This window comes from Heloderma suspectum, chromosome 1, assembly GCF_057233095.1.
Source record: "Heloderma suspectum isolate Gila_16-S chromosome 1, 16-S_ref, whole genome shotgun sequence".
Taxonomy (NCBI): Eukaryota; Metazoa; Chordata; class Lepidosauria; order Squamata; family Helodermatidae; genus Heloderma; species Heloderma suspectum.
In genome coordinates, this window is record NC_139458.1 from 222263574 (window position 1) to 222288461 (window position 24888).

The following is a 24888-nucleotide window of genomic DNA, read 5'->3' on the forward strand; positions in this document are numbered from 1 at the left end:
AATGCTCATGCATAGCAGAAAACGTTTCTGCCAGCTCCTGGACCCAGCTCTGATTATTCGCAAACCCAAAACCACTCCAACTATTCTTCAGCATGTCCCTATATCTGGTTTTATTTTCCTTGGCTTTGGACTGATACTCTTGGCTTCTTGACCTTGGACTATGTAATGACTAATGCTAGCTGCTGCTTATCGCTCAACTCGAGTAATTTACAACAGGTTGACTTCAGAAGAGTTGGAGAGATGCTCTCCAACTCTCGATGGGCTGCTCGATCCCATGATGTGGCGGTAGACTTTTGACCAGACTTCTTCTTTTTCCTCTTTGTTTCAGAGGAAGGAAAAACCAGTTTTTTTGAAGATTTTGCTTTGTTTTAAAGCTTTTTAGCCAACGTAAATGCCAAAGATCTTCCTGGTGTGTGAGGATCTTGTGTACTCGGTGGAGTATGGCATTGAGGGGATTGCGACTCCAGTGAAGGCACAGTGGCCGCAGTTTTAGAAGTCATGTCTTTCAGTTCGTCAACTGCTTCCAGCGCATGATTCCAAAGTGCGATTTTTATGGGCTTGCTTGTAAAAAGCCTGACAATTTGAACAGGCTTCAACAACGTGTCCTTCCCCAAAGCAAAACAGGCAGAGAGAATGCCTGTCAGAAGGTGGTAACTTTGCCCCTCAGCAGGAGCATTTTCTGAATGGGGCCTGAAGAGCCATATACCTGTAAGGGGTGATTGCAGGATTGTGAAAATAAAAAAGAAATAATAAAAACTCAGATAAACAGACAGAAAGCAATAGAAAGAGAAAAAGAAAGAATAAAAACCTCAGCTTTTTCAACAAGAACACTGTCAGAACAAAGTCTGATCACAGAATTTCCCAAATGAGGTCAACACACCGGTGTTCGAAAGAGAACTGAGGGAATAGGTGGGATCCTGCTGGGGACGTGCACATCCGTGCAGTGTGTTCAATAGACCACCCCTCCACTATGTTTCAATCTTGCTAATCTTTAGAACAATTCAAATTTTTCCTTTCAGGTTAGAATGATATTGCAAGTACTGCCTTATGTCTTTCCAGCATTGAATGAAGCTGGACTTGCAAAAGAAGGAAAATGTTATTCCGTTGATCAAGAGAGAGGTGGCAATTGAAGACTGAGCCTGGTTATGGAAACCTGCTCTGCTTTGGTTTATTTTGGGAAAATGTGGCAATGCAGTTCCATGTAGGGATGTACGAAAGTGACTTACCTTAAGCGGATTATGTTGATGGTGGGGGGGAGGCGTTCCGTCCCTCCCCCCGGAATCCTGGCTGGGGGGGAGGTGCTCTGTTCCTCCCCCCGGAATCCTTGAATGGCCGGCTGTGCTCCGCGGCAGCTCCGTGGAGCAGCCGGCCAGGCCAGGCCAGAGCCGTCCGCAGCCGGATTTCCGGCCGCGGAGGGCTCTGGGTAAAAACAACAACAACAACCAACCGCATACACAAATGGCGGCGGCTACGGCCACCACCAGTTGCATTCCTTCTTTTTACCGTCTTAATCTACGTAAATATTTACGTAGACTATGACAGTGAAAAGAAAGGGGAACACAAATAGCGTAGCTGGCGCTATTTGCGTCCCTTTTTCATTCACCGTTTTAGCCTATGTAAATCTTTACGTAGGCTAAAACGGCGAATCAAAAGGGGATGCAAATAGCGCCTGTTACGCTATTTGCGTTCCCCTTTCTTTTCGCTGTCATAGTCTACATAAATATTTACGTAGATTAAGACGGTAAAAAGAAGGAATACAAATGGCGGCGGCCGTAGCCGCCGCCATTTGCGTACGCGGTTGTTTTTTTTTTTAACCCACCCAACCATGATAGGCTATGTAAAGATTTGCGTAGCCTATCACTTCTTTTTTTTTCAAACCTAGCCATGATAGGCTACGTAAATCTTTACGTAGCCTATCATGTCTTTTTTTTTTTTTTACACACAAGCCTGGAAATGGCGACGGCGGCAGCCGGTCAGAAGACCGGCCACCACCGGAGCTGCTGCCGCCCGGAAGATCCGCCCCAGGTAAGTCTCGTCCCGGGGGGGATCCGCAGGGGGGTGGCAGGCCGTTCCGCCATGGAGTTCGGGGGGCCGAATGCACTGGCATTCGGCCTCATCGAGATCCATGGCAGAATTCTCTGACATCCCTAGTTCCATTATAAGGTTCAAGTGTCATAACAGTAAGTGTTCTGGTGAATGAATATGTGGCTGAGTTGAATGTATCTATGCCTTTTGACATGACAGAAGGTACAGAAAGAACTAGCTGAACTAATAGCAAATATCTATAGGTGAAATAGCACTCACTACTCGATAATGGCAACAACATGTTGCACATGTGAAGCAGCTATCCAGGTAATTTAACACAGCCAGCACTGTCGTACCACCTTGCATCACCTCAAACTGCCAATTGAGAAATTCTGTTTTTGTTGTGGCTGTCATCGAATATCGGACCTGCATGGTGGTGGAACTTCATGCAGCTTCAAGAATGCATAGGCTTCTGATTCTTAAACACTGAAACAAAGAAAGCAAAAGACCTGAGGGCTATGCTTTTTGTTGTTGCAAGAAGAATAAAAGCGGAAGTGAGGAATGCAGACTCAGGAATGCAGACTCGCTCACTCCAGCTTGGGCACAGCAGATCATGGATTAATTAACCCACGATTAGCCAGTACTCGCAAACCTGGTCATTGTAGTTGTGCCTTAATCAATCATAATCAGGCCCACCTGAAGTTAGGTGATTTTATTTAAAGGAAACTTTAAAGGCGCATGTTCAGAAGATGGAGAAAAGTCGTACAACTCCCAGCGTACCCCAGCCAGCATTATAGGACCTTTTCTGTCTAAACATGCATAGGATTGGCCCCTAAAATGAAATTTCTATTTGAAAAAATAGCACCTTTTGTAAAACTGGGCAAGATAAGCCATGGCGTTCTTATAGTCATAAAAGTTATTTGCAAAACAATACATGTGCTATGTTTAAAATCATGCAAATTAGAGATGCATATTTCACACAAACAAAATGAGCTTGTATGCTACATTCAGTAAAGCTGTTTCAGTTTTAACTAATAAGGTATTTATTTTTTAAAGCAGTACAATGGCTAGAGGTCAGGGATAATTACATTGCAATATGTATCAGTAGTGGCATATCCCTGGGGCTCATAAAATAGTTCTGCAATGTGGAGCAACTTCTGCCAGAAATTTTCACCAGAATCTGTGGAAATATGTCTTTTAAACTTGATTTTAGATGTGTATTGTCATCTTTTGCCACACTGAAGGCTTAATGTGGGTTAAAATGTACTCTCAGACATGTAAATAGTACTATAACTGTCAAACCTTATCAAAAACATCGTACAGTTCAATTGAGCTCAACAGTAGTGATGCCAACATTCTTGAGCATCTATAAGCACCCTGTTTTTTGTTTTTGTTTTAATTCAAAGTGAATTTTACTCTTGGCTGTGGTTTGGTGCAACTGGTATAGAGTGCACCAGCTAGAACACTTTTGAGAGCTAGGTGTTCAGATCATATTACTCCTATTCTGTATTATTTACATTAGCTGCCTGTTAATTTCTGGGCTTCATTCAGGTGCTGGCTTTAGCCTTTAAAACACTAAACGTTTGGTACCATGTTTTCTGAAGGCCCCCTGCACCTGTATGAGCCTGTCCAAGCATTATGATCAGCATCCAAGCCTCAGCTTTCTGCCCCCCAGCAAGAGCCATTAGGCTGATGGGTATTAGGGATTGTTGTTGTTCAGTCGTTCAGTCGTGTCTGACTCTTCATGACCCCATGGATCATAGCACGCCAGGCCTTCCTGTCCTGCGCTCTCTCCCGGAGCGTGCTCAAGTTCATATTCATTGCATCGGTGATGCTATCTAGCCATCTCATCCTCTGCCGTCCCCTTCTCCTTTTGCCTTCAGTCTTTCCCAGCATCAGGGTCTTTTCCAGTGACTTTTCTCTTCACATTAGGTGGCCAAAATATTTGAGCTTCAGCTTCAGGATCTGTCCTTCCAATGAGCACTCAGGGTTGATTTCCTTTAGGATGGACTGATTTGACCTCCTTGCAGTCCAGGGGACTCGTAAGAGTCTTCTCCAGCACCACAGTTGGAAAGCATCAATTCTTCGGCGCTCAGCCTTCCTTATAGTCCAGCTCTCACAGCCATACATTACTACTGGGAAAACCATAGCTTTGATGATACGGACCTTTGTCGGCAAGGTGATGTCTCTGCTTCTTACTATGCTGTCTAGGTTTGCCATAGCTTTCCTCCCAAGGAGCAAGCGTCTTTTAATTTCATGGCTACAGTCACCGTCTGCGGTGATCTTGCAGCCCAAGAAAGTAAAATCTGTCACTGCTTCCATTTCTTCCCCTTCTATGTGCCAGGAAGTGATGGGGCCAGATGCCATGATCTTAGTTTTTTTAATGTTGAGTTTCAAACCAGCTTTTGCACTCTCCTCTTTCACCCTCAACAAGAGGCTCTTTAGATCCTCTTCGCTTTCTGCCATTAGAGTGGTATTGTCTGCGTATCTGAGGTTGTTGATAATTCTCCCAGCAATCTTATTCTGACCTGTGATTCATCCAACCCGGCATTTCTCATGATGTACTCTGCATATAAGTTAAATAAGCAGGGTGACAATATGCAGCCTTGTCGTACTCCTTTCCCAATTTTGAACCACTCGGTTCTTCCATGTCTGGTTCTGACTGTTGCTTCTTGACCCTCGTACAGGTTTCTCAGGAGACAGGTAAGTTGGTCTGGTACTCCCATCACTTTAAGAATTTGCCACAGTTTGTTGTGATCCACACAATCAAAGGCTTTAGCGTAGTCAATGAAGCAGAAATAGATGTTTTTCTGGAATTCTCTTGCTTTCTCTTGCTTATTAGAGATAGGGCTTTCTCATTTGGGGCCTCACGCCTTTGGAACTCTCTCCCAAGGAAGATACATAAAAGCCTCATCACTGCTGGCTTTTAAAAGATCCCCGAAGATACATTTATTCTAGTCTGCATTTGGTGCATAAAAATCATCAGCTGCTGCTGTTCCTGCTGTGTGTATGTGTTTAATTGTAATTTGTATGCTTCATATTTTGTAATGTAAGCTACCTTTTCAGGACACTGTGCCCTGAAAAGCAGGTTAAAAATCTTTTAAATTAAAAAAAAACCCTCTAACCATTCAATTCACTATACACCTACATATATATCCATAAAATATAAAGATAGCCACCATGGTCTATGAGTAAAATAGGGCCCACCCATGTAGTCAGTCATGTGCTAGACCTTATTTTTTTTATGGAGAAGCAGGGAGTGATCTGGAAGTCGGGGGTATATCCACCACCCCCTTGTCATGGCCAGATCACTATCTGGTGATGTTGGACTTCTCGGTTCCACAACCCCTCCGCAGGGGTGGAGGACCCATTAAAATGGTCCGTCCCAGGCGTCTTATGGATCCAAATAGATTCCTGAACATGCTTGGGGATTCTCTGGAGCACGCCAACGGCCACTTGGCCGAGACCCTGGCGGGTGGCTGGAATGCTGCAATCACTGGGGCATTAGATCGGGTGGCTCCAAAATGCCCTCTCCCCCTGAACAGGGCTCAGCCTGCACCATGGTTCAATCCGCGGTTATGAGCTCTGAAACAGGAGGTGAGACGGCTAGAGCGCCGGTGGTGGAAGTCTCGCTCCAAAGACGATCAGACACGGGCTAGAGCTGTATCTTCAGCCTATCACGTGGCGGTGAAGGCAGCAAAAAAGGAATATTATGGTGCCTCTATTGCATCTGTAGAGTGCTGTCCCAGGAGGCTGTTCCAAGTGGTCTGGAGCCTGGTTCAGTTGTTCTTGAACCACTAGAGCATTCTAAGGCCTCCTGTGAGGCCTTGGCAAGGCACTTGCAGATAAAATTGAATAAAAAAATGTTATTCCGTGTGCTGTGGATACAGTTAGTGAGCAAGAGGCAGTCTGTGGCAAACCGGTTTTGTGGGATAGGTTCCAGCTTCTTCCTTCTGATGAAGTGGACAAGATGCTTTCATCTGTAAAGCCGGCCACCTGCTTACTTGATCCTTGCCCATCTTGGCTCATTAAGGGCTGCAGACAGAGATTGAGTGAGGGGATCAGGGCGGTGGTGAACGCCTCCCTTGAGGAGGGAGTGATGCCATCAGCCCTCAAGGAGGCAGCGATAAGACCACTCTTAAAGAAGCCCTCCTTGGATCCCCAAATTCTGAACAACTTTTGCCCAGTCTCGAATCTGCCATTTTGGGGCAAGGTGATTGAGTGGGTGGTGGTGATGCAGTTGAAGGCACACTTGGAAGAAGCCGATTATCTAGATCCATTTCAGTCGGGCTTCAGGCCTGAGCGTGGGACAGAAATGGCCTTGGTTGCCTTGGTGGATGATATGAGGAGGGCTCTGGATAGGGGCGAATGCTCCTTCCTTGTTCTCCTCGACCTCTCAGCGGTTTTTGATACCATTGACCACGGTATCGTCCTGGACCGCCTGGAGGGGTTGGGCACTGGAGACACCGTATTGCGGTGGTTCTGGTCCTTCCTCTCCAGCAGGTACCAGAGGGTAGCACTGGGAGAGGAGGTTTTGGACCCATGACCGCTCACTTGTGGGGTGCCACAGGGTTCCATCCTCTCCCCGATGCTATTTAACATCTATGTGAAGCTGCTGGGGGCTATCATCAGGAGGTTTGGGGTGTGGTGTCATCAATATGCGGATGACACGCAGCTCTACCTCTCGTTCAAATCTTCACCAAGGTTGGCCATAGAATCTCTGTCTAAATCCCTGGAGATGGTGAGTAGCTGGATGGGGAGGAATAAGCTGAAGCTGAACCTTGACAAGACTGAGGTACTTTTGGTGGGAGACAAAAGAAGGTTGGGGGATGTTGACCTGGTGTTGAATGGGGTATAGCTACCCTTGAAAGACCAGGTCCGCAGCCTGGAGGTCATTTTAGACTCTCAGCTGTCCATGGAGGCTCAGGTGTCAGCTGGGAGCCGGAGAGCGCTGTACCAACTCCATCTGATACGGCGGCTGCGCCCCTACCTTCCTGACCATCTGCTCCCATTGGTAGTACATGCCCTGGTCCTCTCGTCTAGACTACTGTAATGCGCTCTATGTGGGGTTACACTTGAAGATGGTTCGGAAGCTGCAGCTGGTACAGAACGCGGCGGCTCGCCTGATTAAAGGCAGCTGCTGGCGAGGTCACATCACTCCGGTGCTGAAGGAGTTGCATTGGTTACCAGTTGTTTTCTGGGCCCACTTCAAGGTGTTGGTTTTGACCTTTAAAACCCTATATAGTTCCAGCCCAGCCTATCTTAAGGAGCGCCTCCAGCAACACCAGACAGGCTTCTTAACAAGATCAGCCTTGGATGGCCTTCTCTCTGTCCCATCAGCCAGGACAGCTAGACTGGTGAAGTTGAGGGAGAGGGCCTTCTCTGTGGTGGCCCCCACTCTGTGGAACTCCCTCCCTAGGGAACTTCGCCATGCCCCCTCTTTAATGAGCTTCCGCCACACATTAAAAATGTGGTTGTTCCGGCAGGCATTTGGGGTTGGTTAGGGTATTTTTAGAAATATGATGTTTTTAATGTAGAATTTTATTGTTTTAAACAGTTTCTAATATTGTACATCACCCAGAATGGCTGAGTGACCAGCCAGATGGGCCATTAATAAATTTAAGAAATAAATAAATAAAATAAAATAGAGACATCCAGGAAAAACCATCCAAAATCCAAAATTAGGCAATACTTTTATTAGGACTAAACAAAATGCCACAAAAGATTGTGTAAATGTTTGAGTTCTCCAGAACTCTTTATTGAGATAGGTGATATAATAGGCAGAGGATAGGGGAAGTACCAGAAAAGTAAAAAAAATTAGACCAGATGTTTTGCTGTGAGGGTTGCAGTTTAGACCCAGTCCCAAAATGGAGAATGCAGATTGAATGAATGAATCACTGGTAGGTGTTGCTGGTATCAAATTACACCTAGCATTCTGGGACAAAGAAGCAATGGCTGACATTTCTGAAAATATAAAGGCCATCTGTAACTCAGATCTGTCTTTTGTCTTGTCCAAAACACACAGCTCTTTCTGCTCAGGTTCGGAAATGTTTTCTTTGTCTCAGAATGCTAGGTCTGCATAAGTCCCACCAGTGACCTATTCAGTCTTCAGTCTTCACTTTGAAATGGAGTCTACATTGCAGACCTCATAGCCACAAGATCTGGCCTAATTTTTGAACTTTTTTGGTCTTTTCCCCTCTTATATCAACTTGCCTCTTATACCAACTAGCCTGATGAAGAGTTCTGGAGAACTTGAAAGCTAGCACAATCCTTTGTGGCATTACGTTGGTCCTAAAATAAAGGCAATAAATAATATTGCCTGCTGGTCCCCTCCCCCTCCCCGGATTTTGGATTTTTAAAGGTCTTGTGTATTTTGAGATTCGAATGCAGGAATCAGGAACTTCTGGTTCTCCAAATATCGGACTACAACTTTCATCATCTTTGACCATTGGCCATGTTTTCTGGGGCTGGTGGGACTTAGAAGTACAATATCTGGAGGGCCACAGGTTCCCCATCCCTGCCCTACAGCCTCTTCCTCAGGCAATTCTAAAATGCTACAAGGAGGGCAAATTCCTCTTTCCTCCTAATCTTCTCAATGCTCTTTTATAGAAAGTGGCACATGGTGGGGAAGGGGACTAATTTCACCATTAGGCCCCTGCAACTCACTGGATACTGGTCTGAAAAGCCCTGACCTTGAGAGCTTTTAGTGATGTATGGTGGGCTGCTATTACAAGGGGAGGGGAAAACTGAAAGCCCTAATGCACATTATACTTTGGATTCCAGCCTTTAGCTTGGATATAATAAAAATGTATTTAAAATGCCTAACATTCTCACCATAAACATGCTAAACCTACACTTACAGTCTTCTAAAAATGACTTAATGGCCCTGTTACTCTCATGCATATTTTAAGGAAATTCGGTCAAACATGGGCATGCATTTTAGTTTGGTATCTAATGAAAATGGTTCTTGTCTGGCCTAACTACAGGCTCTTGCTTCTTGAAAGTTCTGAGGTTTTGGTTTCTGTTCCTCATGACTTTAGTCGCATGGGCAAAGACATAGGGTGGATAGGATTGTTTTTCTGTCATTGTGTGGTGATAGAGCTGGGCCAACTAGAGGAGTGTTGGGACTCGCCTTTTGGCTTTGCACTGGCAAGCTTACACAGAGACACAAATATCAGTGAAGTCTTTTATTGCAGTAGATCATGTTACACAGAACAACTTCTTAGACCCCACGTAAAAACTTAATGGTTACAACACTTCATAAATTGTATAGTAAAGGCATTTACGATAGTCATTTATTTAGTAGTGGGCCATAGGCCATTCACATATACAACACAACTAAAACAGATTAGGGCAAATACAACATGAGGTGAAAATCTAAAATGGTTAAAACTAAAATATATTCACAGTACATTATTTAAAATTCATTTAGAATATACTGCTTCCACATTGAAATGGATAATTATGATGTGAGAATTTAGACAGCTAAAAGACAAGGCATCCCCAAAACAATCATCAGAGATAAATTTTGCACGACTCTGCCAAAGCAAAGAGAGAGAGACCTTGTGAGTTACGGTGAAACCTATATCAGACAAAAGATAAAAAATATTCTCTGGAACAGTCTTATAGTACAGGTAAGACAAAATAAAACCCAGAAATTTAGACCTTGGTTCAGAATATGAAGGGCAGGACAGCAAATAATATGGCAGATCTTCAGTTTCTGGAGCATCACAAATACATAAATGTTGAGCCAGAGGAATTTGAGAATATCTGCCATCAATCATAGCTGTTGGCATAGTTTGAAAACATAGACCTGTGAAAGGTTGTCTAAGGTTTGGGAAAGTAAGCTGTGTCAAATAGGTGGTCATATTTGTGGAGCCTGTACCATTTTGAAAATGTTGAATTATTGATAGCCTGTGTGTCCAGGAAAACACTGTGAAAGATACATTCACTGTCTTTTGAGTTCAGAGTAGAAAATACATCAACTCACTGTCTTTTGAGTTCAGAGTAGAAAATACATCAACTGAGGTGAAATAGGATTGTAGTAAATTTTAATATCTTGAGCTCCAGAATTTACAGTTTAACAGCTGTTCATAAAATAATTTAGGCAAAACCCGGACAGAAGACAGATGGCACTGATCAATCTGATGGCCATCAATGGACCATCGGAAGTGGGAATGTCTCTTTCCGAACACTATCACCTTTGTTTTAGCATAATTAATATTTAACCTTTCTTTAGTACAATATTCACTGATCTTAGACAGCATCCTACTTAAACCTATACAAGTTAAGTGATAATAAAATCATGTCATCAGCATACAGGAGAATAGAAACTTTTTTTGACCAAATTGCAGGAGGAAAAAATTCTGGCACAGATAATTTTAAGACGATATCATTCAAATATAAATTAAAAAGTAGTGGAGCAAAAAGTCATCTTTGTTTTACTCCTCTGTTGGTGGGGATGGGTTCAGTTAATGAACCAGAAATCCCCACTCTTATTCTGGTGGTTGTGTTGGAGTAGAGTTCCTTAATCAAAAACAAGAGACGTTTGTCGATATTAGCGTTGGGCAATTTATGCCACAACTGCTCTCTATCAATTGAGTTGAAGGCTGCAGCTAAGTGAACAAAAGCAACGTGAAGATATTTAATAGGTCGTGCGATGCCTTGTTGGGCTAAAAAATAAAGTGTCAACAATAATCAGTAGTACTTTGGCCTTTCCTGAAACCAGGCTGTTCAGAATAGGTAATACAGTTAGAAGACTCTTAATCCTCCAGATTGTTTAATAAAATGTTATAATATAGCTGAAGAGTCAATGTCCAAAAGACATATTGGTCGATAATTGTTAGGATCCTGCTTATCACCCTTCTTGTATATTGGGACGACAAAACTCTGTTTCCAACCAGTTGGGAATATACCTGTACGTTAATTTGAATAAACACTTTGGCTAATAGTGGAGCCGACCAGTTGGGAAAATGCTTGTATATTTCTGGAGGCATCATGTTTTCTCCTAACTCTCCTTGTCCAGAGTTAGAGATGCAATAAGGTTCTTTATCTCAGTTACAGTAACAGGGGCTCAGTGAGGTAATCTAATGGCTTCAAGAGCAGTGGGAAAGTTAGTTCCCACAAGAGTGGGTCCATGAAGCATACTGAAATGACTATGCCATTCACTTGCTGATATTTGCCCAACTAGTAAAGATCTAACTGTACCCATATCAAAGGAAACAATATCCCCAAACTGGGACTCCTTCTTTTCCATTACAGCCAAGCTTAGCTGTTGCCATTGTGATTTAGCATATATCTCATTTTGTGTTTAAAAGTGCCATATAAGATTACCTCAGAGACATTAAATAGTCTGGAGAGATAATTGCTTTATTCCTAAATGCCTGGTGAGAGTGATTCATTAATATTTTCCTGGCAGCTCTGCATTGTTGGTCGAACCATCTATTAATTACTAATCTATTAGGATTGAACTCTTTATTACTGACCAACTTAGGTCTAAGATTTTGAATAATGGTTTGATAAGCATGTAAAGCATCGGAATTGCAGTCCAGGATTCCTTGGCGAGGCAATTTAAAAATAATGCTCCCCAGTTTCTGAAAAACAGAGGACCCAAGGTTGATTGATCAGTGTATTCTCCGTTCCCCGAAATGAACTCCTTCCAAGTTTTGGAAGGAATGAGGGAGACAGGGATTTAGGAGATCAGTTGTTGGCAACAAGGGGAAGTGATCACTTTCAACCCTGTTGTCAACCTCAAAACTGTATATGTGAGGCAATAAGTTGACAGAAACTGCCATATAATCTATTGTACTGGCACCTCTGTTAGTCAAATAGGTATGCCCATAGTCTTGTTATAACAGGTTCCATGCAGGCATTGTAGGTTATGCAAAAATAAAACGTCTAGGAACCTCAAGCCTGACTTATTTATAGGTTTATCCTGGGAAACGCTACCTGTAAGTAAATGTTGAGGGCATCCTCCATAGTTGGTGCCATCCACTTGTTTAGACGGGCCAACCCTAGTTCTAGCATTAAAATTTCCACATAACAGAAGTCTTATATTGGGATACTGAAACTCCAGAAAAGTCAGGGTTTCAGATAAGCTGTTCCAAATGCTATTAGGACCAAAATCTCTGGACAGGGTAGGTGGAAAATAAACATTTATACAAATAAAGGTGCCTATATACTTTCTCATAATAAAAAGGACTTGTATGTACTGTTGAGAAATGCTATTCAGTGGTCGTATGTCAGCTTGCAAATCAACTGAAATAAGTATAGTAAGACCACCACTACCATGACCTTTTACACTAGTTTTTACACCAGGACAGAAAATGAATGAAATCCCTGATAGGATGGTAAATTAGTTTCATGAGCCCAAGTTTTGTGTAACTAAAGACTCTTGATTTTTTGTAGATAAAGTCTGCATCATAGAACTTGTTTCCCCAGCCCATGATATTCCAAGAAAGTATATGTAATTGTCATGCTGGTGTAATTGTATCTATAACTTGATTACTATATATGCACCCATTACCAGAAAGTAAAGGTTGTACCGGGACCAAAGAACTGGGGCTTTTACATGGTAATTCTGTGCTGTGCTCAGAAGATTCCAAGAAGTGTCAGGCTATCCATTCTTGCGCTAGTGTATCATCATGAGAAAACTGCTTAAAGTTATATTCCTTGGGCATCTAAAATTTATCAGCGTCCCCAGGAGTAACACGAGGATTAACTGCTTGGGACTGATTTAACAGGAACCAAACTAGACCATCACTTGAATGAAGATTTGACGCTACTGTAGCTGAAGAGATAAATCTAGAGCTTCTTGTACTGAAGAGGGTGCTTCTTAAAGTCCTCAGCCTATTTACGATAGGTGTTTGTTCAATAACAGGGAGCACGGCAAACAATCAACCTTCCTCTGAAGAGTCCTCAAAGTACCCTGTTGGTAATGCTGAACTTTTGGGCAGCTGTGCTACTTCAGGTTCATCCCCACTAATTAGGTTGTGAGTGGAAACGTCTAACTTCCTGGGCAATCTTATTATAACAGTTGTATTTGAATCTGAAGCCTGCTTTCTGTGAGAGTTCAACAGGGGGAGTTAAATGGAATTGCAAAATACCTGGGTGGGGACTACCCAGCTCTGTTTCAACAATTTCTCTTTTTTCATAATCAGAGAAGGAGTAGCGGGCGTAGCAAAGATAAAGAAATATCTTTTAAAGAAAGAGTCTATAGAGGGTCAACGCTCAATAAATCAATATACTTAAGGTTGCATTTTAAAAGAGAATGCAAGAAGTATGTTGCTTTTGATTTTACGCTCCAAGGAGAATGATACCTATTAATTGGTAAAACTGCCAAACTAATCTGACAGAGTTTGAGCATCAGCTGGAAGGAAACCTTTTCCAAAGAGCTGTGGTGTTTCAAAGGACCTTCCTTGTACTCTTGTGAGTAAACCAAGGAACTCCTAGGGGGCTGATCCCTGGCTTGTGTTGGGTACTTGGTCCCAGAGAGAACACCTGTCTCCGTGTTGCCACTAATTTGAGTGGCAACGAGATTCTGCTTGCCCTTAACCTTCTCTTGGGATAGCCCCTTTCCTGGAGTAGAATCAAACAGACAATTATCAAGCTTACCACTTTTCTTAAAAGACAAAAGATTGTCTGACATAACATTTCTATCATTGAGGAGACTGTATATTGACTGAATTGTTTTTGAAAGCAAACAAAACTGGTCAACCAAAATATTTCCAAGCTGGCAGAATCCAGGTTTACCAGCAAGGCCTCCTGAGAGAAGTGGCATATCACTGTCAAGGTCATACAAAGGTGTCTCTTCTGTATTCAGACAATCAGCACTATTAGATGCTGGTATTGCATACTCTCTGGTGCTTGAGCAAGTATTAGTCGGAGCAAAAAAGCCATCAGTTTTAAGTTGTTTAGGATCTGGAGATGGGAGAAAGGCTGAAGGGTTTCTAGCTCACTTTCTGGGACCCATTGTATAAGGTTGTAAGTTCCCAAATTCCCTGTCACCACCGTCTGGTTGTCTCCACAATCCATGAACTCCTAGCCTGGGCGGTGTCTGGGGATATTACCAGTGATGTACTACACCACTGGCAGCTTCTTTATCCTCTCTTCTCTTCTCGCTGTCTTCCAAAAACTGCCAACCGCCTTCTTATTGCACACAATCTTCAGAGGTTTAGCTTCTTAGTCCTTTCTTTACCTTTACAGACCCTTCATTAAGGCAATTGCAGCAATCAGGCTCGGGTGCTAAGAGATTACAAACAGTTCACTAGATACTGAAATTCAAACAGCCACCAAGCTGCACACAGCAAACGGCTCACACAACTCCGTAAACTCAAGTCCATGATAAGAAGTTGAAGCAATCAGTCACGGAAACGCTCAAGGCCTCCTGCTGCTATAATTGGCCTGCTTTAGTTTTATTTTCTCAAATAACAGTACTTTTCACCTTCCAAAAGAAAAACAACTTGCAAGGTCCGAGGACATAGCTGGGCACTATGGGGTTAAATCTTTTTTTAAAAATTACAAACAGATTAAAATAGGACCATGTGTAGGGTCCTAGGAGAAATTAAAACAAATTAAAACCTGGAAACGCTAGAGCTCTTTGAAACACACCAAACCGCATGGCCGCCATCTTTCCCCACTCTCGCATTTGCTATTGGCTCATTGCTTGGTTAAAGAAACAGTACTAAGGGTAGTATCCATGCAGTATTAAGTTAGAATCCAAAGTCCCACAAATTAGCTCATATCATGGATTTCACAATAGAGAATTCAAACTGACAAGGGTCCAAAGTTCATGATAAGTCCAAACAAGAAAGCTTTCCGGGCAAAGAAGGATGATGTTCTCATCAAAGGATCATCTGCTTCGTCACTGGCTCATGGTATGAGGTTCAAATCAGATAGGAGTCCAAAGTTCACAATCATAGCTCAGCAAGATCATTCAGATCATGGATTACACAGTACAGCGTTCAAACAGACAAGAGTCCAAGATTTACAGTAAGTCCAGGCAAGGACGTCTTTCAGGCAGTTAAGACTTTGTTCCAAGTCTAGAATTTACACGCAGTCAAAGATCAAAGCCAACAGTAGATTTTATGCTGGGATCTCAATGTTACGTGTTTCAGTGCAGACAACAGTCCAGGAGTCAGGGTAAGTCCAGGCAAGAAAGCATTCAGGGTAATCTAAGATGAAGGTACACAATTCATGGCGGGCAAGAGTTCAAGGAAAGTGTTTCGGGCAGTTAGACAATGTTGTTCCCAGAGAAGGCTCTCCACCCTGTACACTGGCTTAAATACAAGGGAGAGATTGCTAAAGCTGCCCTTCTGATGATCTGTCCTGACAGGGAAATCTGGCCCATCAGTGGGCATTACGTTGGAGAGGGTCTCCCCGCTCAAAGCTCCCTCCCCTGCAGAGTCCTTCCTCTGCTCACTTCCCACTGAAGATTTCTCAGGTTGCAAATTAGAGGTTTGACTCAAAGCCTTATCTTATCTTAGCTGTGGCTGAAAGGGGAGTCTTGCTGTCCTTTGGCCTGTAATCAGATGAGAGACCAAACAGATCCAGGCTCCCAGGGCTTGAGTGTCCCACAATTGGATTGTGTCCCCAGTTATCCTGTTCTAAGCCTGAATCAGACTCTGGCTCAGAACCCATAAGCCCCACAGTGGCACTGGGGCTAGGCCTGACAAGGGGCTTCTGAGGAGCATCTTGCTTTGAGGAGATGGGAGAAGAAACAGATGAAGCTTGAATTCAAAAGAAGAGAGACTGCAGAAGAGAAGGAACAAAAGAGGAACAGGCCAACCCAGATGGACAATAGATACAGCGCAAACCTGAGTTCAATTTAAATATTCCTATTATCTGCGCAACTGAATTGGCTGTCACCAGTTTTTTTAAAAAACCTCCCTCCCAATCCCTTTCCTTGTGTCTCATGTCTTTTTAGATCATGAGCTTGAGTGCAGAGATTGTCTGATTATTGTTCCTTGTAGTCTTTTGACTGAACAGTGGGACATCTGTGCTTTGAATGAATGAATGAATAAATAAATAAATAAAACACTAACCCATGGCTTGTTGCCCTACCCAGAGTTTGTCTGGCAGATGAAAGAACAAACCTCAGTTTGTTTTCTCAATTCCTAGGTTATTTGTTTCCCTCTTCTTTCACTCCCTTCCTCCTTGTATCCCAAATGCCTCTGTGGTGCTGTCATACTAATATAATATATTGGCCCCTCGAGCGTAGCCAAGTCATTTGTAGTGTTAGAGGGGCCTAAAGATCCATAATGTTTGCTTAAGTTCATTATTGTTGCAATTCGCTTGCTCGTAGATCTCCAAGCACGTTGAGATGAGTCAAAAGGCCAATATCAAGATCTGCCTGGGAAGCAAAGTTTGTTTATCTTAGGTAGCTGTGCTTGAGAACCAACACTTCTAGCCTATGCTGGGAATGAACGCTAGGGGTGCTTGCTAGTGTTTTGCTGCCTCATTGCTGACATATATGGTATAAAACCCATTTGACTCACTGTCTCATGGTTCAGAGAAGCTGTCTGATCCAACCATTGGGTATGCCTGTGTGCTGTAAATTACCCAATAAAGTACTCCTTGTAAGTAAACCTGATTTATCACTATTTTGGCATCTCTAACCTAAGAGTTCAATGCCCAAGGCCAGGGCAACACACATGTAGAGTGGGTGTTTGTTTACCAGTCCAGCCCACCATCTCCTGGTGAAACAACCCATGAACAACCCAAGGTTCTGGTTTTACGTGTAACAACAATCCATGGTTTAAATAACCCAGATTTCACAACCCAACAAGAAACCATAGGTTCTCTCTGACCCAGTTCACATGTAATGGCTAGCTATGGGTTGTTTGGCTCATGGTTAGTTGTGGCTGTGTGGCAGCAAGCTGCCTCCTGCATGCTCTTCACTTTCCCATACAACCCAAAGTGCTCCTTTCCTGGGTTATCGTTACATATCGATCGATTGATTGATTGCATTTATATCCCACCTCTTTCCTCTTGCAAGGAACCCAAGGTGGCTTACATTATCCTCCTCTCCGTTTTATCCTCACAACAACAACCCTGTGAGGTGGGTTGGGCTGTGAGTCTGTGACTGGCTCAGAGTCACCCAGTGAGCTTCCACGGCCGAGTGGGGACTAGAACCTGGCTCTCCCAGCTCCCAGTCCGTCACTCTCACCACTACACCACGCTGGCTCTCATCTGAACCGAGAGACTCTGGGCTGTCTAACAACAACAAACCATGGGTTAACTCTGGGTTATTTAACCCCTAAACAACTTAGAGTTCCTGGGTTTGGACATAATGATGACAACCAAGGAGCAAACATTCCTGGGTTGTTTAGGAAAGCCGAAGGGGGTGGGAACAGCATGCTCACTCCCTGTGTGTTTGATAGTGCAAACCAGGTCTCTAGGTTTTTTGTTAACAAATCATGGTTTGTTAGCATGGCTGGGTTCACACAACATGACAACTGAGAATTCAGCAATACATACCATGGGTTAGCATTATGTGTGAACCCAGCCATTAAGTTAAAGGAGGTTTTTCTATCCTAAGAAAAAACAAATCTGATCATTTCTCAGATATGAATATTTACACTCTGCCAAACATAGACGTTTCATTTTCACCTGAGGAAAATAAACTGCTCTGGCCTGCCCCATAACTATCAAACCTTCCTTTGACCTATCAGTCATATACATTTCATTTTTCTGTCCTACTTCGTTTTTGTGAGGCTACGCCAAGACAGAGTGAAGCCGAAAGAACACTGGAAAGAAAAAGACAAACGTGTCCAGTGTGCATCTGCCTGTATTCCTAGGCTGCAATAACCACTTGACTGGGAGTAAGGCCCATAAATTCAATAGAACTTAGTGATGAGGAGATATGTATAGAATTAACCGCAAACTGTCCTGGATGCTGGTCATAAGAAAGACCCTATATGGGAATATTTTAAAGATATTTCCTCTGTAGGTAAAAATGGAAGCATGCTAAATATATACAGTGAGACAAAGAGATGCAAAGCCTTCTTGTAAGAACGCAACAGTAAATACTACTCTAGCTGTAAATTAACATGGCTTAGTGGTCACATTTGCACCATTGTCAGGAAAGATGAAAAAGTTCCAATGGGAAGCTTGATTTAAATCAGTGATTTAAATTGCCTTGATTTAAATCAATCCATCCTGGATAGAGCAAGCTAGAATAGTTGCTGATGAAGACTGTTTTCCAGGACAGGAGGGGTGAATGGCAGTTGGTCTTAGCCACATGGGGAAGCCTTAATGTCTCACCACTCTCTCTGCAGCCAGGTGGAATAAACAATGTAGCTGTTAATTGCCTGATACAAAAAGTCTAGGATTAGGCAGAACATAAAAAGCAGGTGTTAAATAATAGTTATGATTAATTTGGTGTGTTGAAAAGATGTGGCCTTTCCAGAGCATGTTCATTTTTATAGGCATCACTGAGAAATGTTGCCAGACTCAATAAATCACCTTCCCATGTCATAAATTCCCAGGTCATGTTCCATTAGTGCCTGTACTATCAAGTGTGGATGCTTGTACTCTAAAGTATTAAGTATCTAAACTGGTGTTTGTTACAAATAACCAAACTGTGTAGTGTTTCATAAGGGTCATGTCTCTTTTTTTGGATGAAATTTGGGGGGAAATTATGGTAATAATTAAGACTTTAGAAAAGCTGTGAGAACACAGCAAGAAAGTGCAAAAATAAGGACTAAACGAATGGTTTGTCTGCTTGCTTTTTTTTTTTTACTATTGCAGACAAAATGGAGACATTTCTAATTGGGTTAGTTATAGCATTCTGGCAGGCACAGATAAATGATTTAAGGCAAATTTTGTGATGTATTATAAAGAAGTATTTATTTCTGTTACCCTGGAGCAAAGACTGCATGCAGAGGCTTCCTATTCGAATTGCCTTGTCCTGACAAACAGTGAATGGTAAGTAGGCCATCTCAAAATAACGTGCAACTACCTGACGATGTAATATAGTAGAAATATCCATTGATACCTAATTAATATTTTTGTTTCTGAATGAGGAAAAAAATAAAGGATGTGGTTACTTGACATTATCATGGACTTTAAATGGCTGTTATTAAGCTTCTAGGTACAAAAGGCTAGAGTGCACTATGAAAATGCAAGTGTTAAAGTTTCCATATATATAACCAAATGGCACAACTTTTTTTTTAAAAGAACTACTAGTAGCACAGGCATTTATAGAGGGGAGAGTAGTGAAATTACAATCATTAAGGGTACTTTTCTTTGTATAACAACTGAGATACTTGCCTAATGGTTTTGAGTATGTGTTCTGTGTTTTCCCCCAAGCTTGTGCAGAACTATACAACAGCCCTAATTAGTTAATACAGTGCTTTTAACCTTAGTCATAACATCTCAGTGTATAGCAGTTCCAACGACTGCTAAAAAATATTGCAGTGTTCAGGAGGAGTATTGTTCAGGAGTTAATATTGGTGATGTACCACCAGCAATAAACTGCTGCCATAAAACAGTTGGGTATGTGAGGTGCCTCCCTTCTGACACTTTATAATTACTCTAAACACTGGACTGGTTTTTAATTTAGTTGCTTAAAGATAATTGGGGCTAAGAAGCTTATTTATGTATTTTCTTAGCAAGAGGTCCAGTCTTACTTCTCTTCCTTTTTGGGGAAAGAAGTATAAATACCTAGTAAGATGTTTGAGGTAAGTGATCTTAGCAAGTGCACAGGAAGCAGGTTGATGGGAAGGAGGTGTCTATCCAAATATAGAATTGGTTATCACGTTCCAAGAGGTGAAATTAAAAACTCTCTGAAGAGGAGCATGAATCTTCTGTTGAGATGTGTTCTTCATTTTAGCAGGGAGATGCAGGCTTATGAACAGAATGTAAGAATATGTAACTCCAGGGGTGTGTATGGAGGAGAAAAGAATCATGCCTCTGAAGAGACTGAAATCTTTGAACTATGCATTTGTACTTGAAAGTGTTGCTGCTGCTGATTGAATAACCAAAAGCTGATGAAAATGGATTCTTCTGTAGTAAGAAGCCTATTTTCATGGTTCTACAGACTGGAAACTGTGGTATGGATTATTGCATAGGGGGGAAAATCACATTGCCTTAAATTCTTAACCATTACAATATTTAGATGAAAGGCATCATTTACAGATAACCATATAGCTGCAATAAACTTGAGATTTCTTGCTTGCATATGCAAATGTATGGATCAAATTAGGAATGCAGTGTTAAGATAGTCAAGTGTGAAAATAACAGGAGTTCTGTTGTGTTCACAAATCTGGTTTCTGTTGATTATTGGAGCATCAGTACATTTCAAAACCTCATGAAATAAACTATGACAGTAGATAGCTGTGTTTCTTGAGCTCCACAGTTAACCGGTTTATCCCATTACCTTGAGTTATTCGAAGGCTGTGATTTTGTTGGGTGTTGTTGTTATTTTTATGGTTCTATTGGTATAGAATCATAGAGTTGGAAGGAGCCATTTAGGCCATCGAGTCCAACCCCCTGCTTAGTGCAGGAGTCCAGTTTACAGCATCCCTGACAGATGGTTGTCCTGTCCCTGTCTGCATAGTTCCAGTGATGGAGAGCCCACCACCTTGCTAGGAAGTTGGTTCCATTGTCTGATTGCTCTGACCATTAGGAAGTTTTCCCTGAAGTTCAACCAAAATCTGCCTTCCTGTAGCTTAAACCTGTTATTTCATGTCCTATAGTCTTGGATGATAGAGAACAGGTTGCAGTCCTCTTCTGTATGACAACCCTTTGGATACTTGAAAAGTGTTATCATATTCCCCCTCAGTCTTCCCTTCTCAAGGCTGAACACCTGGGGAGGTGGTGGGCTCTCCCACACTGGAGGCCTTCAAGACGAGGCTGGACAGCCATTTGTCAGGGATGCTCTGACTTGGATTCCTGTATTGAGCAGGGGGTTGGACTCGATGGCCTTGTAGGTCCCTTCCAACCCTACTGTTCTATGATTCTATGAACATGCCCAGGTCCTTCAATCTCTCCTTATAGGATTTAATTTCTAGTCCCCTGATCTTTGTTGCCATTCCCTGAACTTATTCCAATTTATTGGAATACTTTCTAAAGGGTGGTATCCAGACTTGGACACAATATTTGAGTTTAGGTGTTGAACATCTTTCAGGCCAAGGGCCAGATTGAATTTTGGAGAAACTCCCCCAGGGCCACATGCCAGTTGTGGGTGGAGCCAAAGGCAAAGGGGGTGGGGCCCAAATATCACACATCTCAGCTTAAAGCTCCTACTTCCAGTAACTGTTTAGGGGAGCTATTTCAACCTTTTTAGAATGGGACAAATGGCACAAAAACTGAATGGTCAGTGGGTCAGGGAAAGGGGACATGGCCATATGGCAAATTTCAGAGGGTCGGATTTGGCCCGCAGGCCTGAGGTTCAACACCCTTGGTAGTGAGAAGTGAGATCACTTAAGGAACTTGCTGTTTTAATAGCACAAAGTGGCATTTAATAACACTGAACCTACTTAAAAAGATACATTTTAAAAAAAAGGTAGATACCAATTTAAAACATCTTGCTAGATTAAGTTATTTCCATTTATACACTCAATTTAAAGGAGGAAAAAATAGCTATATTCCTTTTGTGGCTCTATCATAGTATCTTAGCTCTAGGAATGCAATGTTTGTTCCAGCTATGCCTGGAATTTCAACTCTAAATGAATCTGGCCTGGTCCAGAGATTAGTACTGTCTTTCGGCAAGACTGAGTGTTGGAGTATCTTTCAGAAGCATTCTGAGGTTGCATCTTAAGTGTGCTTACTAGGGAGTAAGTACCATTTGACTCAGAATTTACATCTCAGTAAACAAATGTAAGACCTAACATTCTGAAGAGTTGGAGTTCTTTTGATTTTGTCTGTATCAGTAGTATAATATCATACCTTTATTGTTCACAAGCAGTGAGCTAGCTTTTCAGTTTTACAGAACTTGGGTTTTGTCAGACTTAAATTGTTAAGCTCCTATCCAGCTGGAGAAACCCTGACCTTAGAGTAATTGGATTTCTAAGGCAACGCAAGCTAAAACCTCAGTCCCGTGTGTATTGTAAGCGGTCTGTTGGGCTGCTGGGTGGAGCATATGTAACTCACGCTAACTCATTCCGCAGAGAAATGGGAATCCACTCCGGAATTTCCTGTTTCCCCGTTTCTTGAGACGGAGCTCTTTGGGATATCTGCTGTTTCAGATGCTGGGAGACTATAGTATGCTGATTGCAGCTGAGGAACGTGTTTGTCTAGGAGTCGGATTACGCTCAGAGCTTCAGCTATTGGCGGCAACGGGCATTTTTTTTTTTTTTTAAATCTTCCTTTTTGGCGACGGTTGATTGCAAAGATACTACTGGTCGGGCGCTTCATTTAGTACATTAAGCAGGAGAGATATAATCGGATTTACTCTGCAAAAAGGACACAACATGCAAAGGGGGAATTCTCTGTAAACAAAACCGAGGAGGGCGGCTGCTCTTTCTCTTCTAATTCGCCCCCCCCCCCCCGGTTCTGTGGTGTATGTGGTGCATTCAAAGGCCTGCAAGAGGAAACCTATCTCGCTTCATACATTTAAAGTGCCTTGGCGTTGATTTTGGGCGGGGGAGGCAGGAGAGAAAGGGTTCCATGACCCAGCTATTGCATGGGCAGGAGCCGTAGGCACGGAGCTGTGTCTTTACCTCCACAGGCAGCTAAGCAGGAGGGAAGGGCGGCGGCGGCAGCAGCAGCAGCAGCTGTGCTTACCGAAGTGGCTTGATGTGTAGGATTTTCCGGTCGGAGGGGGGGACAAAGGAGCTGGCCTCGGTTAGTTTCCCTGCTCTGCGTGTGGCTGCCAATTGGAACGGAATCCTGCCGTGTGCCCAGCCCGGGGAAGATGTACCTCCTGGACAGCAGCGACCCACCCTCCGCCCCTTCTTCCCCAGGCACTATGGAGCGGGAGATCCCCCAGCGGAAAACCGTCTACCGCATCTCGGTGACCCTGGTGAAGAAAGAAGCTCTCGGCTTGGCCACCTTGCCGCGGGATGGGCTCCTCCTGGAGGAGGAGGAGGAGGGGGAAGAGGACAGCGCGGCGGCGGCGGGTGCTTCTGGGCAGGCTTTCCGCAGTTTCCGGGCCCACAGCACCGGGCAGCTGGACTTGGGTCGCCTGAAGGTGTGCAGGCGAGCCGGCCTTCGCTTCAGGTGGCCACCGGCAGAATCGCGAGGGAAGGACGAGGCGCAGCAAGCTGTCCTTCTGCGGGGCTCCGAGGCGACAGGCGCCGCGGAGCTCCCGGCGCGCTCCCCCATTGCGCGCCTTGTGGAGGCGGCGGTCGCCGCCGACACCCCCCTTAGCCCCGGGAGGCAGCCTCCGCCGGCCCCGTTGCGCCGGAGCTGCAGTTTCCGGCACTGGAGTGGCGGGGAGCTGCTGCGGCTGCGGGCCTTGGCCCGCACCAAGCGCCATAGCAGCTCGGGTTGCCTTTCTCTGCCTGCCGGTGCAGCAGGGCGGCCGGGAGCTGGCAGCTCGCTGAGCGTCGGGCGGCGGAACCCGCCGGCTGTGGCTGCGGAGGCAGCGGGCCAAGGGCTAGAGCGGAGCGGCGGTCAGAAGAGCCACAGCAGCGACCTGCAGATGCCTTCGGAGCGGCTAGTGGCCTGGGAGAGTCGCACCGGGAGCGCCGCCTCGTCCCAGGAGCGCCGCCTCCGCCGCTTCTTCAGTGGCGTCTGTTCGCCCTTCGGGAGCCCCCTCGGAAGGCCCCCTCGGGACCGGGCTTGCAGCAGCAGTAGCCTCAAGCGAAGTGCCGGCATCGACGCGCAGTCCAGCACCGAGAGCCTCACCGAAGTCCTGAGCAGAGGTGCCGCCTTGATTCTAAGAGAGGGTGGGCGTGGGGGTTTGCCTCGGGCGGCCTGCGACTGTGTTGCCGGGACGCGCGGGTGCGCTGCTGGCGGGTAGCAACCGCGCCTGCGCTGCCTGTTCGCACGAGCTGAGACCTGGATGGTGCGCTTCGCTTGCTGCCCTCTTATTCTCCCGCTGGCAAAGAAAGATGCGAAGAATGGGAAGCCGCTTCTTAAATGTGTATTCTCGTTCTTGAAGTCGTTGCTAGTTGTTAAGCTCAGCGCCGCTGGGTCTTTAGTTTAGTTTATAAAGGCGGCGGCGGCGGCGGCGAGCCTCTTGGCTTTTTTTATATAGGTTACTAGGTCAGTGGAATCCTCTGATTGCATGCATACCCGATTATCTTTGCGAAGTAATGCGTTTTGTGTGGAATCCTACGTAATTGCTTTGTTGACAGAGTCCAGTCCCATTAGTAAAGAATGCAGTTTCTGGTAGGGCTGGTTAGGGAAATGGTAAATATTGGATTCTGCAAATATGCCGTGTTTGAGCAATTCTAACTGAAGCTGAAACAATATTTTAGATTCTTAAAAATCACATACATGAATGAGTTGGAGTAGGGTTAATGTTTGGTCTCAAAGGCAAGCAGGCTGGGTACACTTAATGCTATCCATACAAATGTGCAGAATCTTCCTAAATGTCCCAGGGAATGTTTTTGCGCCGTGTAAGAAAACACTTAATGTAGACTGACCAGCAGTACCATGCTGGTGGATATGCTCTCTGCATCCCATCGTACTGGAAGCGCTAGTGAAGTTCCCTTTGCTTGTCAGATATTTCAGCTGGTAATTATGAAGATGGGAATATTTATGTGGGAGGAATGACCTAATGTAATCTGGGTGCAGAGAGGCACTGCTGTATAGCAGAGTTGATACAGTTTTGTAATGTAGACTCTCCAGGGTTTTCCTTTCTCTCCTCCCTCCCTGCCTCCCCCTCCCCCAGTGCACGCTGTGGCCCTTGAGCATGCTTCCCCCTTAGGATTTTTTTAAAAGTTCTTTTGTACTTCTGCAAACCTTGGGATT

General features: G+C 44.0%; 1 protein-coding gene and 1 pseudogene across 3 annotated transcripts in view; one reads left to right on the forward strand and one right to left on the reverse strand.

The window, feature by feature from the left end:
* Window positions 1-24888, forward strand: part of AGAP1 (ArfGAP with GTPase domain, ankyrin repeat and PH domain 1) — a 544363-nt gene that overhangs the window by 30211 nt on the left and 489264 nt on the right. The window contains exon 1 of one of the 3 annotated variants that reach the window (XM_084820167.1): window positions 1877-23834. The exons of the other annotated variants lie outside the window; for them this stretch is intronic. Coding sequence (XP_084676293.1) covers window positions 22883-23834 — 952 coding nt within the window. The 5' untranslated portion in view covers window positions 1877-22882. Of the gene's footprint in view, window positions 1-1876; window positions 23835-24888 lie in introns of those variants that run through there. 3 annotated transcript variants of the gene reach the window in all.
* Window positions 11355-12470, reverse strand: LOC146358791 (uncharacterized; annotated as a pseudogene).